Raw genomic sequence first — 16,313 nt, 5'->3', positions numbered from 1 at the left:
GGCCTCTTCAAAGGAAACAACAGCAACTCCTACAAGTGACAGTGTGGCTATGGAAAGAATATGTCCTTTTATGTCAGTGGCAGCTGAATAAAAATGCTTTATTAATGTTAAAACAGTGATCAACCATTTTTGGAAAGTAGTATAGAATAGAAAGTGGAAAGAAAGTGATCAATCAAACTTAATCAAAGTGGTTTTTGGCTCCATTTCACCGTTTAAAAAAAATATATATATATATTTCAGCCAAAACTGGACAAACTACACAAAGTTTGATGTAAACCTTACTTGAACCCAGAGATGTGGACTCAGGTCAATGTGATATGGGACCTGAGTCTGTGATAGAGCCACTGTTTTGATGACTCGACTTGGACTTGGTAGTTAAACTTTTGCAACTCTGACCTTTTGCTCGGACAGAAAGGTTTGGGTTTGGCCAGGCATGTCTGTTGGTCAGTGACCCCTCTGCCCTGCTTGTTCCCAGCAGTCAGTCAGTCAGAGGGGTATAAAGACCCACAGAGGGTCTAAAGTCTCTCAGACAGAGTGACTGATAAAGGCCCGTCAGCCATCTGCACTGTCTGTCCTCATCGTCATCACCGTCCGCTGGATCGCTGAACAGAAGTCAACTCTTCTTCCTTCTAGTCAGTCCAGCTGTGGACTTACTTGTGGTTGTAGCAGTCTATCCTCACAATGCATCTATTGGGGTTCAGGGTGGTGTTGCTGCTGTGCTGGGCAGCAGCATGTGTGTCTGGGATGAGAAGAGAGTACTTTCTCAGGATAGAGGAGGTGACTTGGAACTACGCCCCGACTGGGATGAACATCATTCAGAACCGCACAGTGCAGGAGGACGAGTAAGTACAAGCACACTGCACTGTCTTGATTATATTGGAGTCAGACCCTCATTTCCTGGAGCTCATCCAGGAAGGAGCAGTACTGGTGCCATGGAAAGAGGCCATATCTCTCCTGTACTGGCTTCACTTCAAATCTTCAAAAATGACATTTGGAGATTTGTTTTTAAGGCAGTGCATAGATTGGAACTTCTCCACCTTTCTTTGTTAGTAAAATAGTAGCCACTCCACCCGCACAGTCAGACATACAGACCATATACTGCTCTGCGTTTAATGCTCTCAATCGGTCAACACTCATACAGTATGATCAGGACTACAGAAATGGCTGTCAGATGAAACCATGGATCTATAAAACATCAACTTAACATCACATGACAAATAGTCTTATTTTCTTTGCTCGGATGTCACATTTTTCAGATAATCTAGTGGGTTTTGAAGTGATTCATGTCAATTCAGAAGTAGAAAAATGTCCCCAATATCTCCTTCCTTCTTATGAGACAAAAAAAATCTTCAAATTTAGAAATTTAGATTTTTATTGCACTTCTGCGAGCCCAACCCAAAATTATTATTAGGGCCCAAACACCAAAACGGTGCGTGGAACCACTTGAAATGCAAAAAATACGATTTTTTTTCTTTCCTTCTTCCTTTTTTTAACGCCTAAATAGAATCACTTTTTCGTAGGGCCTTAACATGAAACTTCAGCACAAAATGGTAGAAATGTACGGATTCATTCGGTTTTTGGCTATGGGTGGAATAAAGTGGCTCGCTATAGCCCCCTAAAACACATTGGGTAAATATGTGTATCGCACCTACTTATCATTATTTCTGCGTTTTTTTTTATTTCTTATTTGTCTGCAACACCTAAAATAAAACACATTTCATTTCAGTGTGTGGTGGTGAACTTTGATCTTCACACTATATGTTCCTGCAATTGACCAGCACCTGATCACAAATACAGCTGTGCATGGAGAGCTCTGTTTGCTGTCTTTAAAAACACTTCAGCGAACATTACAAGTGAGACGTAGCCAAGACAGGGTCAAAATAGATTCACGACAAGACAACAACAACAACAACAGCAAATGAAATCACAATAGCAGCAATAAGTACAAAAATACATTTTGTAATACAGTGCGTAGACAAAGCAACAGTATTTAGGCATGTGGGAAACAACTGCAGCTGAAAGTGACCACCTGAAGGCCTCACAAACTCTTGCCAAATATTGGTTACAAACACAATGGGCCAGAAAGAAAACACAATATCCCGTCTTTAACAAATATTCACCAGAGTCATTATTAATCACAGTTTTGAACTGTATACAACATCAATGACTTCATCTAAATAGTCTGTTTGTGGTTGAAATATTGTCAAGTCAAAGTAGAATTAAAGATGAAGTGTGGTGTTACTTTTTAAATTTTGCATGTGCGGAGTGTTGTTATTTGGTGTTTTATCGATGTGCATGTGACGGGTGCCTGATCAAAAAAGACATGTTTTTCAATAATTGACAGTCACTGCAGGGAAGGAAATTGCTGATTAACATTAAAAAGACCCCAGCACACTGTCATGGCTTCCTGGATCCGTGCCGTCAGTAACGAAACTTGTTTTCACCTTTTCCTGCAACCCCTTTCTAATTGTCTGCTGCATAAACCAGGTACCAGGTATATTAAAGCCAAGGAGGTTTCTGAAATATATTAAGTGTAATCTAAATTACAAACACAGACACACACACACACACACACATTCTCTCTCTCTCTATGCAGGGAAGCCTCAGTCTTTTTGAAGAGAGGCCCCCAGCGTATTGGCCCTGCCTATAAGAAGGCGGTGTATAAGCAGTACAGCGACGCCACCTTCAGGACAGAGGTGACGAAGCCAGAGTGGCTGGGCTACCTGGGACCGCTGGTGATGGCCGAGCAGGGGGACACCGTGTTCATCCACCTGAAGAACGCAGCGTCCAGACCTTACAGCATCCACCCACATGGACTCAACTACAGCAAGGGCAACGAGGGTGAGGAAGTAATGACATAATCCAAGGTTCAGTTTGTGGACAGACCAGACAGACTGACACATGCGTGATCTTGTGTCTCCTCAGGAGCCTTATACCCAGATGGAACCAGTCCAGCGCTGAAGCGAGACGACTCGGTGGCTCCTGGTGCAATGGTGACGTATGAGTGGACCCTCGCAGAGACCCACAGCCCAACAGCAGAGGACACCAACTGCCTGACCAGATTCTACCACTCCCACGTCGCAGCACCCAAAGACATCAACTCAGGACTGATAGGACCCCTCATCATCTGTAAGAGAGGTACCAGAACCTTTTTTTTTTTTTTATAGTATCCAGTGATGGATCAAATCACACCAGTCTCCAAGTGAACACTGCCATTGTCAGGACTGAACACTGACTTGATCGGATTTTATTGGCATATTCACAAGGGCCCAGTCACGTTCCTTCAACCAAGTCTTTCCACTTTAAATCAGCAAGAAGTAGAAATCTCTAATGTGCAATATCCAAAACTGTTTCTACAGTCAGTTCATGCACAAGCTAGTCAATAATAGAACGATTTTAAATGGGCTTTCCGGGCTTTTGAATGGGTTAACCTGTTAAACACATGCATTTATTCGCATTATCCTGAAGTGTTGTCTTCTCTGTAGGAACTCTGGACGTACACGGAGACCGCTCAGGAGACTACCAGTATGCTCTGCTGTTCATGGTGAACGATGAGAACTTCAGCTGGTACCTGGATGAGAACATCAGGACGTACATCACGAATCCTGCTAGTGGCCTGAAGGAGAACGAAGATTTCATTGAGAGCAACAAAATGCACGGTGAGGGGCGGAGGCTTTGATATACACGAGCAGGTAACCATGCTCATACCCATAAAATACATTAAATAAATCTCTGTGTGTGGATTGCAGGTATAAACGGTTTCCTGTACGGTAACCTGCCTGGACTGAGCATGTGTCAAGGCAACAAGATCCACTGGCATATGTTTGCCTTAGGCAATGAGGTAACTACTGTATTATTATTATTATTATTATTATCATACTAACCAGGACATATGACAGTAGAGGGATTCTTTAAAACTGTTTTTGTAATGTTCAATTTGAAAATAAAATTTTTTTTCTGGTTTTCCATTGCGCATCATCTTTCCCAACAGTGTCCAAAAGTCTTGGTTGACAAACTAGACAAAATTTAAAATATACTATATACTATTATATACTATTTAATCCATAGGAAAGTTTCATTATTGTCTGTTTTGACTTTTTAGTTAAATCAGACTTCATTCAAACTTGACAGAGACAAAGTAAAACTCACTGAAAACCGCCTTGGTTTGTCTTTCCAAAGGCACCTCTGGTTTGGTCAAAATAAATCTTTAGTTCACTGAGTATGTGAACATATCCCCCACTCCCAGTAACAGTTATTCTGCTGACATGCAGCCCCATATTCAAATTCTCTACCTTGGAATTCTGACCATAGTATTAATGTAAAAACAATGGACTATTTTTACTATTCATTGTACTTATTTAAATGTATTATTAATGGCCAGTAGCTTGTGTTCCATGCCATTTCCCTTTAGTTGTAATTTCCTTTTCTTTTCTTTATTAAAAACAGAACATACAAAAAAAGAGAAAAAAAAAAGACTATCACATAACAATTTAAGTAATGATTAGTATTAATATTGGTATGTCTATCAGTATCTATAAAATCGTATCATAAAGTATTAAATTACAAGTTTTGCATTGCCCATCCCTTTACAACAGGTGGACATGCATTCAGTTCATTTCCATGGCCAGATCCTGACCGTACAGAACCACCATACAGACATGGTCAGTCTTTTCCCCGCCTCCAGCTTTACAGCTGAAATGGTGGCAGACAACCCCGGACACTGGCTGCTGACGTGCACTGTCAATGACCATTTAATGGGTGAGCTCTTAAACCCCAAATTCTTAATATGATAATTTCACAAACATTAGGCTGTGGTGTTTTGTGGATGATTGTCTTATTTGTTCAGTATTGTTTGTGTTTTGTGGTTTTGTCCAGCTGGAATGCAGGCTATATTTGAGATCAAGAAGTGTTTCCCCAACGTCCATAAACCTCGACCGCACGGTTTGCTCAGACAGTTCTTCATCGCTGCTGAAGAAGATGTGTGGGACTACGCTCCTACACTGCCTACTGATGGGTCGGTCATAATACACACACACACACAGACACACATTTTCACAGAAATGATCCCATGTTTCTTGCCCTCTTCCATTAATAATGGTTATTTCTGTGTGTGTGTAGTGAAGCAGACAAGTTTGTAACCAGAGGTCGAAACCGTATTGGAAGCCGTTACAAGAAGGTTCGCTATGTGGAATACACTGACAACACGTTCACCACAAAGATGCTGCGCGCCCCAGAGGAGCAACACCTTGGAATTTTGGGTAAATCAGACTGGGTTGAGTGTGTAGCTATTTCAGAGTCAGAGAGAGTGGTAGAATTAGTATTCAGATCCTTTACTTAAGTAGAAGTACTACTACATTTATAAAATTTGCCGCCATGTGAAAGTCCTGCATTAAGAATGCTTCTTGAGTTAAAGTGCATGTATGCAAGTATAATCAGGAAAATATACTTAAGTATTAAAAGTATAAGTACTCAGTGCAGAAAAATGTCAGCTGTGACTGTTATAGAAAAATGTCTACAAACCAGCCAAAAGAAACAAAAAAAACCCCCCAAAAAACAAATATATATGTACATATATATATATATATATTTACAGGGAATGCCAACGTCACTAATGTTTTGAATGAATGTCTCTTTAGGAGATAATGACATAATGCCTCGATCGGTGATAATGAAATCTAAATAAACTTCCTTTATCCCCTCATCAGTCCCCTTTGAAAAACCTGAATATATACAGGGTGTTGGATTTCAAGGAGTTCAGATAAGACAGGAAAAAAGAATCCTGCAGGTGCCAGTCTTGCGCAAATTAACTCAGCCCTGTTGAAAGTAGGCTAGTTAAATGGTGACTTTTGTTAGTCACTCAGGTTGCAGAAGGCTGATAATCTGTTTGGATGAGGTCTGCAGTGCGTCAAGGACAGAATCAGAATGAGTAAGAGACTGATCTGGGGGCCATTCCCCATATTACTTAAGTCGGAGAAGAATACCCTAAGCTGCTTTCGCTCATTAATTAGAAGCCAGTCTCCACAGCCTGCAACAGGTGATCTGAATCCACTGCAATAAGTTAAGACCTTGAAAGTAAACTAAAAAAAATATGGTGTGTATTTCATAATAAGGACAGCTACAATATATATATTATTAGTATTTCAGCTTTATATGCCATAAGGTATCTTAAGTAAGTAACTAGAGCTGTCAGATAGTTATAGTAAAATAAAACTATATGTTTAATAATTCTCAGAGAAAATGGCATTAACATTAAAGTACTAATACCTTAAATTTGTTTTTAAGTACAGTGTTTGACTAAATGTACTTAGTTACATTCAGGTTAGTTTTTTTTTTAATCCCCTTCCAAGAGCGAACCATCTGAATGGCTCAATTAGGACTCCAACAATCATTAATTAATCCGCAGACTACTTTTTTGTTTCGTCAATTAAATGTTGAAAAACAGGAAAAAGTGCACATCACAAACTAAGTGACCATTTCAGATTGCTCTCAAACCCAACGATATTCAGGTTTCAACAAATAAAAACAAAAGCAGAAAGAAAAGCAGCAAATGGTCACATTTAAGAAGCTGTAGTGTCAATCAAATTCCAGGCTGTTAGCCAATCCACTTGTCAAAAATGAACTACATTTCTGGGGTAAGAAATCATCTCATCTCCTCATCTTCTAGTATTAACGTTGTTGAAGGCATTCGTGTTTTGGACAGACTTACTTTGATTCTTCAGCAGTTTGCCAGTTAGTCCGGACTAAGAAACCAGTACATGAAAATGAAAAATGTTCATGGCATGTCAGCAGGATCTTGTTATGATGAAATATCTGCCATCAAAATGTAATCAAATAGTCCGTGTGTGTTTGTGTGCATCCATGTCACAGGTCCTGTGATGCGGGCTGAAGAGAAGGACACCATCAACGTGGTGTTCAAGAACAAAGCCAGCCGTGCTTACAGTATACAACCACATGGTGTTCAGTACAGTGTGGAACAAGATGGGACGCTCTATTACAATGAACTGGAAGGTTAATACATGAACACTCTCTGTTTTCAAAGCACTAGATTTAACACGATGAGCTTTCTCACGCTTCATTATATCTCCGTATTTCAGAGTCCCACACAGCAAAGAAGCTGCGGGAGCTAAAGAGACAACCAAGTGAGTTAGACCTGAATTACACTACAAGTCTACGTTGGCATCCATTTACAAATATCTTCTTCTTATAATAATTACTTCTTTATTTAACTGTATGTATTCAGGAGTGGTTACCCCTCCCCCAGCTGCTCTGGTCAGACCTGGGACGGTGCACACCTATGAGTGGATGGTGCCAGTGGGTGCTGGTCCTGTGCAGGGGGAGGCTGACTGTCTGACCTATCTGTACTACTCTGGAGTCGACCCTGTTAAGGACACTAACTCTGGACTGGTTGGACCACTTCTCGTCTGTCGCCCTGGGTCTCTGAAGAGAGGAGCACAGGTAAGAAAAAGAGCGTCAGGAACTTAACTTAACAGCATGTGTTTGAACATTGAATCTGATTTCTTAAGGTCCGATTTGTTTATTTGAACAAAATGCCTCCTCTATGGTCTGTTTTCTCCTCATGTAGAAAAACTACAACAAAGAGTTCCACCTCATGGCCACAGTCTTTGATGAGAACCTGAGCTGGTATTTGGATGAAAACATTAAGACCTTCACCACTGCTCCCACCACTGTTAACAAGGAGGATGAGGGCTTTATGGAAAGCAACAAGATGCATGGTGTGTAGAAAAGAAAAAGAACAGTTAAGTTTTAATATATGCTTTAAATGTTGAGATAATGACTGCATGTTTTATTTCTGTGGCTCCAACTTCTAGCCATCAATGGGTATGTGTATAGGAACCTCCCAGGCCTGACCATGTGTAAGGGGGATGCAGTAACATGGCACCTGTCGGGAATGGGTACAGAGACGGATATCAACAGCCTTTACTTCGAGGGAAACCGCTTCTTATACCGGCAGAACAGACGGGACTCCATCAGCGTCTTTCCCCACATCTCACACACTGTCACTATGGAGCCTGACAGCATGGGTAAAACACAGAAATTCACAAAAATCTATTAAAGGGAATGTAAATGGATTCAAAGCAATCATCTTTTCTAGTTTCAAAAGATTCTGCTGTTTGTACCATTTGCATAGTATTTACGAGCCATTTACCCAAACTTAGTATTGCCTTGCTGATATTCAAGGAACAAATAGTCCAGAGAACTAGTACAGTGTGATCTTGATTTATAGTTAAAAAAAAAAACATGAGAGATTATGACCCTACATTTTGACTCTTTAAAACCAGACGGCATTCAGTCACCTGGCCAACAGAGGGTTCTGTCATATATAAAATGGTGTCGTCAGCGTACAGATGAATTGTGTGGTTTTTAATTTCTTCACCAAATTTATTTATAAGAATTGTAAAGAGAAATGGTCCCAGATTAGAACCCTGTGGCACACCTTTGTGAACACATAAATTAGTTGCAAGGCAGAGCAAATCTGACAGAAGGATGGATAACAATAGACAAAAGCAAACAACTAGCATTCGTCTGATCCCTTGGGTTGATATTAAGCCTGGCATGTGTGTTGTATATTCATGTAGTTGTTTACAATGTTCATGTGTGTTTCAGGTCAGTTTGAAGTGGTGTCACCGACAGTGAACAATTATCGCGGAGGGATGAGAGCCAACTACACGGTACAGAAGTGCAGCCTCTTTCAGCGTCAGGGTGAGGTTATGCTCCATTCAAAAACCTATTACATCGCTGCCATGGAAATGGACTGGGACTACTCTCCAAACCGCACCTGGGAGACTGAGATGTTCCGTGGTATGGCGAAGTAAGGAACCACTTGTACATGTACAGAATGAACGTGGTGGTCGTTCTAAACGAAACATTAACTTAAACTCTCTTTTTGCAGCCCTGCTCCTGTCTTCCTGGATAAGGCGGGTGGGTTTATAGGCTCCCGTTACAAGAAGGTGGTCTACCGCCAGTTCACCAATGACAAGTTCACCAAGCAGGTGGAAAGAACAGCCGATATGGAACACCTCGGCATTATGGGTAGGCTTTCAGCACAGCAGAATGTATAAACAGCGATTGTAAAGTCAAAGGAAAAAATTACACTACGCTTCACCTACCTTTTGTTGAGCTTATTTCAGTTTCCGTAATTAGACTCTCTCTTCGCTCAGGTCCAATAATTCATGCTGATGTGGGAGACAAAGTGAAGGTGGTTTTTAAAAACATGGCATCCAGAAGTTATTCTATCCACGCTCATGGAGTCAAGACCGAGACACCTGATGTTCACCCCACCGGAGCAGGTAAAGATAGAATATCAGCTAGAAGGGAGGTAGGCGATCAAGAAACTTTGGAAAACGTTTACAAAACTCTTCTTTCTAATTTCATATTTATTTAATTTTCATTTCGTTTCGAAAGCCTGTCAGTGCACTTGATCCTGAAAATGAAAAGCTTATTTGGTCTCAATACTGTCAATCCGTCCACCCAACTCTAATGGACTTTGTGTAACTTCCGCTCTCTTAAAAAGTCATTAGGGTGTTTTTACACCTGTGCCTTTTTTTTTTTTTATTGTTTGGGGCCCTAATGACTTTTAGGTGTAAAAAGATTCAGAATTGGTCCAGTCGATCACTTCAGCAGCTATTGTAACCTCACCTCAGGGTTCAATGTCTGAAACTGAATCCTTACAGGCACTTTCTCCCATAAAAGTACATCCAAAGAATACATAGGTCTTTTGCACCTGACATGTTGTTATTCAAAGTGTCTGACAACAATATTGAAAGGATCCCTAAAGATCAAGGGTAACGGGACTGATGGTGTTATATCAATCTGTTCAAAGCCACCAGACTCTCAACAAAAGCAGTAATTTTACCTTGAAAAGCACAGGAGTTGCTGGTTTACTGTTGCCTTATTTAGATAGTGTGCGTTATTGTGTGACTTTGGTGTTTTAAAAGCTTAGTTTGGATCCTAACTACGGTGTTTCAACACCTAAGTCACACAATAAAACAAAGTAAGTAACCGATTGAGGCGACTGTTTTCTTTTTTTGTCACTGGAGTCTGGTGGCTTTAATCAGAGTGAAATAATGACTGTTCCTGCTTTCACATTAAGGATCCTTCTGTAAAAAAAAAGGTTTACATCTGTAGGGATCTAAAACTAAGCCTGTCAGTTGCAGCTACTGCAGCCCGTTTCATGGCTGGATCAGTTTTCTAAACTGTATGTTCCTATTATTCATTCAGACCCCAAAATATGTAAAAATGGAACCCAGGTTAAAAAATCCTGGGACTACTATATAATGTACTATGGGATTCAAAACCTTGAAAAATAACCTGTAATGTCTTTCCCAGGTGAGACTCACACCTACTACTGGTACGTCACAAAGAAAACAGGACCAACCACAGAGCAAGAGGAGTGCTCTGTGTCAGCATACTACTCCACTGTGGATGTTACCAAGGTATGCTAACACACACATATGCGCACTAACACATACATACACACATAAGCATTCACACACTTATGTTATCTCCCTGCCTACCAGGACCTGTACAGTGGTCTGATTGGTCCTCTGGTCATCTGTCGCCGTAGCTGGGGCAGGTGAGTGTTTATAGTTGTACATTAACACAACTGTGTGCAGTAAACAGTGTGCCTATGTGATGTCAGGTACAACAGGTGTTTTTGTTCTGCATAACACGATAAATATACTATAGTACTAATGCAGAATTGCATTAACTGCTTACAGGACTTTTGGTGTAAAAAAGGAAGTCGAAGAGTTTGGATTGCTTTTCTTGGTCTTTGATGAGAACGAGAGCTGGTGAGTATCAGTCTCGGTACTTAACAATCGAACCTGCTGACCCTTCTGTTGACATTGACACTTGTTCAAGTGAAACCTTTTGAATGTATTTATTTAGCCTTAGTTAACCAAGTCAGTCCCGCTTAGATCAAGGATCTCTGTTACATGAAGAGACCTGGACAGCAATGGCAACATGACAAAGTTACAACAACAAATGTAAAGGAAAAACATATACATTTAAGTGACATCAAAATGGACAGAACATTCGTTTTCATGTAGGCGACCTGGAGTTTAAGATCAGTCTGTAAAAGGTGCAAAAAATGTAAAACTTTCTTTCCCAATTCAGTTTGGACATTGGAGACGATGAATCTCAACATGCCCAGAGAAAGAAAGATGATTCATTTCCACATTTTAAGCGTAAAGTTTTGTACAACCAGAGCTGGTTATAAATTCACCAGGTCCCAAATCATACCTTAACCCACTTTTTACATTATGTGTTCTTCTTATTACTCATTTATTAAGTCTGGGGTGGTTAGAACACTGTGTTTGGCCTTGTGTTTGAAACATTCTGCACACATCACCTCCAGAATACTCTGTACATTACTGCGAGTGATGTTTAAATCTCTTTGCATCAGTGCCAGGCAAGCAATCTGTTTATTTGCTATTATTTGGCAATATTTGCAACTTACCGTTACTGTTTTCCTTCTTCCAGGTATCTGGATGAAAATATCAGGACCCACATCAGGAGCCCTCGTACGAACTTAAAAGATGATGAAACCTTCATAGAGAGCAACAAGATGCACAGTGAGATGAAGATACACACAAAATGAACTGCATCCAAAGGAGCGTCCTCAAAATGCCATTCCAATGTATGCGTGTGTGTGTTTGTGTCCTCCTCAGGCATTAATGGATTGATGTATGGAAATGTGAATGGTTTGAACATGGAGGTGGGTGATAAGGTGTACTGGTACCTGATGGCAATGGGCAATGATGTGGACATACACACCGTGCACTGGCATGGACACAGTGTGGAATATAAGGTGAATAAATTAAAAACAACGTATAAGACGGTCACATATTATACCAACATACTCCAGTACGCACAAATACCAACTCTTCTTTCTCTTCAGCTGGGTGGAGGTCCTCATCGCACTGATACGTATGAGCTGTTTCCAGCCACCTTCCAGGTAAAACCTCCACGCATTCTGAGCTCGCTTCAACAGACTTCATTTGTCTTGAGCAACATTAAAGGTGCTGCACGTTGCAATTAAATAAACGCTCACAACCTTGTGTAACTTCAAGGAGCGGAATGTCAAATCTTCATTGTTGACAAGATGTTTTCTTAAAGACGGTCAGAATAAATCTGCAAACAATTGAAATATTAATACAAATTGATTTTCTATAGAAAATTGTTCAAGCGCTTTTCAAGAGAGACAAACAGATGGCAACCTCACAGAACTGACAAGCACTATGAAAATAAGATGCCATCTTCTTTGACAGCAAATAGATGAAAAAAAAAATCTGTTAAAATCTGGCAAATTTAGGAAATTATGCTTCATTAACATACAGGAACAGCAGCTCAGCTTGTCAGTGCTTTGAAACATGAATACAATTTTATCTTGGCAATAAATCACATGCCGGTTTTTTCTCCTCTTCAGACAGTAAAGATGCGTCCTCAGTACCCTGGTAAATGGCTGCTCCACTGTCACGTCACCGACCACATTAAAGCCGGCATGGAGGCGATGTATACTGTCACAGAAAAAGGTAAGAAATTGGGCAATAAGACTTTTCAGACTATTCAGACTAAGATACATAGTCATGGGTGTTTTTTGTTTTCAACAGCAAGGAGAGGAGTCTTTGGCTGAAGAGTTGAGGAAGAAGCATTCAGAGAGGAAACAGCAGGGACCGGATGAAAATTAATTTCAGTTCCCAAATTCATTAAACGTATTTGCTTCGCAGAGCTGGCACGATTACAGCTCAAAATTAAACATCTGAACTCAAGAATCCTTTTATATTGAAATGTGCATTTTTATGATTATGATGTCATACGGCTTGGATATTTTCGTGGTGAAAGGGAATATTATTGTACAAAATAAAGAAATATGAAACCTAAAAGTTTTATAAGACGCTTTGTGTGGTCTGTAATGACAGCTGTCAGGCAGCAGAGGGCACTGTAGCTTGACAGTTTCACAGCATTGCAGTGCACTGTCATCATTTGTCACACTGGAGATCACACTGTCTTCACAGTAACTCTGAACCCAGGAGGTCTGTCGGGGAAACCTGTATCCTGTGGAGGAGCCTCTGACTGACTCTTTTTTGCCCCCACCCCAATATATGAGTCCTTTAGCAAAGGGTACAGAGTCTGATAAACCTTTTAACTTTTACTCATCTTTCTGGAGTCTATAGTGATTGCACAGTGTAGTGGCTGTCGAGAAATTACCCATCTATCGCCTATAGACTGGTTCGCTTTAACTTTCACTAGACTGTTGAGTCTGCCCACCAGGCCTGTTCCCCCCCCCCCCGCAAAAAATAGGGCTGCATTATGACACAAATGAAACATGTCTGCCGTTGCGCATGGAGGAGACAAAGAAGGCGAAGAGAGAAAGTGATAGAAGCCGAGGTAAAACAAGAGTGATGACTTGAGGGAGAGCGCTGTGATGTTGCGTCAGCGTCTGTTCCCCCATTGATGTGTTTCCTTTTACCGGCAGGACTTCAGAAAGTAGCTCTCTACTATTCCAAACCTGCCTACACTGTCAGAAAAGAAGGTTTATCAATACATATAAGACAATATTAATACAAGGACAGCAAACCACATCAGTAAACAAAAACAAACAAAAACACTGGGTACTCTTATGGTTTTGTTCTGCAAAGAACCCAGTCTGGTGCCTTTGGTGGCAGTTCTGTACCTAAATTAAAGAGGACAGAAACTAACCCACACAGACACACATTTACCTTGAGATTCAATATTTAGCCCCATTGGCCATACATTAGAGTAGACTGTACCTTGGGGGACAGAAATGGACTCAAACGGCGCCCCCATTTCCTGACAGAGTGTTTCTAGGGCAGATTGGGATTCTCACAGTTGCTGTTTTGCTTTGGACAGTCGCCAAATTGGACTTTCTACAAACATGTGGACGCAGGAGTAACACGTGTTGTTTGTCCAGTCGAGCTGCTGATTGAATAAAATACTGGAAACATCTTTGGTTAAAGGCAGAGCTCGCCCTCTGTGACGCAGCAGGGAGATCTGAGGACTGTCCCGTGCTGCCACAGTTCCTCTGTTCTTCCAGCTGGTGTCACTGTGAGCGAGGCAGCCACAATCCCCCCTCAGATACACTGACTTATGAGGCTTCAAGGTGATGCAACTGTGAGCCTTTGAGCCTGTCAGTGTCCCACAGAGGGACCTTTAGGAGGGGTGGTTCCACCAGCAGCAGAGAGTTCACAAGCACTGAAGAGAAACTACTTCAATCACTCGCGCCATTTGTCTGAAGGCTGCCGCGTATCCTCCAAGTCCTGTAAGCTCTGTGCATGAATCCTGGGGTTGAGCGTTGCGATGAAAGTGCTCAACAGTGCTGTCTAAGAAAAAATAATTCCATAAATAGAAGATGTAAAGAGTCACTTTCGATCTCTCCGACTCAGACGCATGCCTCAGGTTCATTTTAAAAATAAATCAAAGATCCACTTTATTCTGATTTGCCCTTTTTGATTGTTTAAAAGGGATCTGAGATGGTGAGGATTACCTATCACCACCACACACACACACACACACACACACACACACGCTGCACTGAGTGCAGATCAGTGTCTGAGCAGCCACCTGCAGTCCTCCATTAGCTGGCAAGGAAATGGAATTTAAAAGATTCAGACCATGAAATGTGGCCAATAATGCCCGTTCTGATCTAAACCTGTGCTGAATATCAATGATGCGCTAACAGCTCTGTCACATTCAACTAGTGAAGGGACACTGTGCCAGACACTTGCTCTCACTGTCACCTGTGGTGTCCTCACCTGAGTCTTTGTTCTGTTCCCAAATACTGTGCGTCTCTTCTTGGATGCTGTTGAAACAGACGCAGCTGTCAGATCGATGCTACTGATGACTGTAATTGAGATTGCGATTTGGGGATAGATAAATGAAAACATTGTGATTTGATTTGAACTGATTCAAACAATTTTACTCATGATCTACTTGCCCTTTGGTAAACCGAAAGTCAGGTGAAGTGTTGTGGTCTACAAAACTTTTCTGGAGCTTCACAGCAGCACAGCGCTGCATCTACCTCCTGAGCACCTGAGGTAGATGGGGTAGTCGCCTGCCGGTGCTGAATGTGTTCAGTGGAAAGTGTAAAACACAGAGAACTCAGTGTGCTGGTTTGTTTCTGTTTGTGGGGTCAAGCGCACACACATCTTTGCCGCTGGTTGTGGCCGTGATTTCACTATTTAAAGTTTATCAAAGATTAACTCTATGTGAAGCCAAAATACAAATTTGCTTTGTAATCGGATGCAAATGTTTTTTTTTGCCTTTTTCAATTGAACGGGAGGTGAATCTTGTATTTGCGTTGTGTTGTGTGTGACTGTTGCCTTCAAATGTGATTAAGAATCATTTTTTTTAAAGTCCCCAGAAGCTCAGTGAAGGGTGTAAATAATGTCCTTTCAAATCTATTTGTGATCTCTGGGCTTCTGGAGACATGAATTACGTCAGACAAGCTGTAGGGAGCAACGTTCTTTTTTCTTCTTTAAGCTTTAAAACAAGTCCCCATTTACTTCAGTATGTTTCTGCAATGCTGTTTTTCTGTGAAGCTCTTGAAATGTTTCTTGGACTACAAAACTTGTCCAAACTTTCGATTGACTTTTCGATGAATTTATGCTTTAAAGTTAAAGCGCACTGTTTTACATGCAACAAGGTGAAAAGTTTAAAAGCCGAGCTAGCGGCATGTGAGGCTGTGATGTCCAGAAGCATTCATAAATACCAATGTTTAAACTTTTTCATCCTCAATACATAATGTTCGGCTTGAATGTGTCACAATAAGAAAGACAGTGTTGCTCTCAGATAAAAAATGGATTTATCATCTGTGCTGTGGCCATGTTAAGGCAACTAAGCCTGAGCTTATCGAGCACATTTGTAGATTTGGTTCAACTTTAAATCTAACACAAAAGAAGCACACAAATCAAATAGCAGCTTTTAAAGACTCCTGGTCAATAGCACCTACGGATTGAATGGGTGTGAAAAGTCAACTTGGCAGTCAAGGTAATTACAAAAAAATTTAGTAACTGCAATGTTCAGTCTATCTTTCATTTAGAGCAACACATATTCAAAGCAGACTTCATCTTTGCACGGCTGACGGGAAAAATAAAACCAGCATACAAAGTAAAAGAACCCAAGGCTTCTTCCATCCCTCTCAGGTTCAAGACTGGCAACACCTTCAAATGGCATGCGCGCGCACACACACACACACACACACACACCATTTATTGAACACTGGTATGCTCACTCTAAAACACTACCAACACACAGCCCAACTGCCTGAATAC

At 41.0% G+C, this 16,313-nt stretch overlaps 1 protein-coding gene across 1 annotated transcript; it reads left to right on the top strand.

Moving 5' to 3' along the window:
- The first annotated feature begins 681 nt into the window (after positions 1–681).
- cp (ceruloplasmin) lies at positions 682–12,794 on the top strand. Its single transcript, XM_030433235.1, has 24 exons — positions 682–842; positions 2,597–2,841; positions 2,926–3,138; positions 3,486–3,659; positions 3,750–3,841; positions 4,596–4,758; positions 4,876–5,014; positions 5,119–5,258; positions 6,868–7,008; positions 7,095–7,139; positions 7,241–7,455; positions 7,583–7,733; positions 7,830–8,042; positions 8,626–8,830; positions 8,912–9,051; positions 9,180–9,308; positions 10,348–10,454; positions 10,539–10,594; positions 10,740–10,811; positions 11,503–11,594; positions 11,691–11,830; positions 11,921–11,977; positions 12,449–12,554; positions 12,633–12,794. Exons 1-24 carry the CDS (start codon positions 682–684, stop codon positions 12,653–12,655), a joined length of 3,219 nt encoding a protein of 1,072 aa, XP_030289095.1. The 3' UTR covers positions 12,656–12,794.
- The last annotated feature ends 3,519 nt before the right edge of the window (positions 12,795–16,313 follow it).

Source organism: Sparus aurata, chromosome 11, assembly GCF_900880675.1.
Source record: "Sparus aurata chromosome 11, fSpaAur1.1, whole genome shotgun sequence".
NCBI lineage: Eukaryota > Metazoa > Chordata > Actinopteri > Spariformes > Sparidae > Sparus > Sparus aurata.
This window is presented reverse-complemented; position numbering and strand designations above follow the sequence as displayed.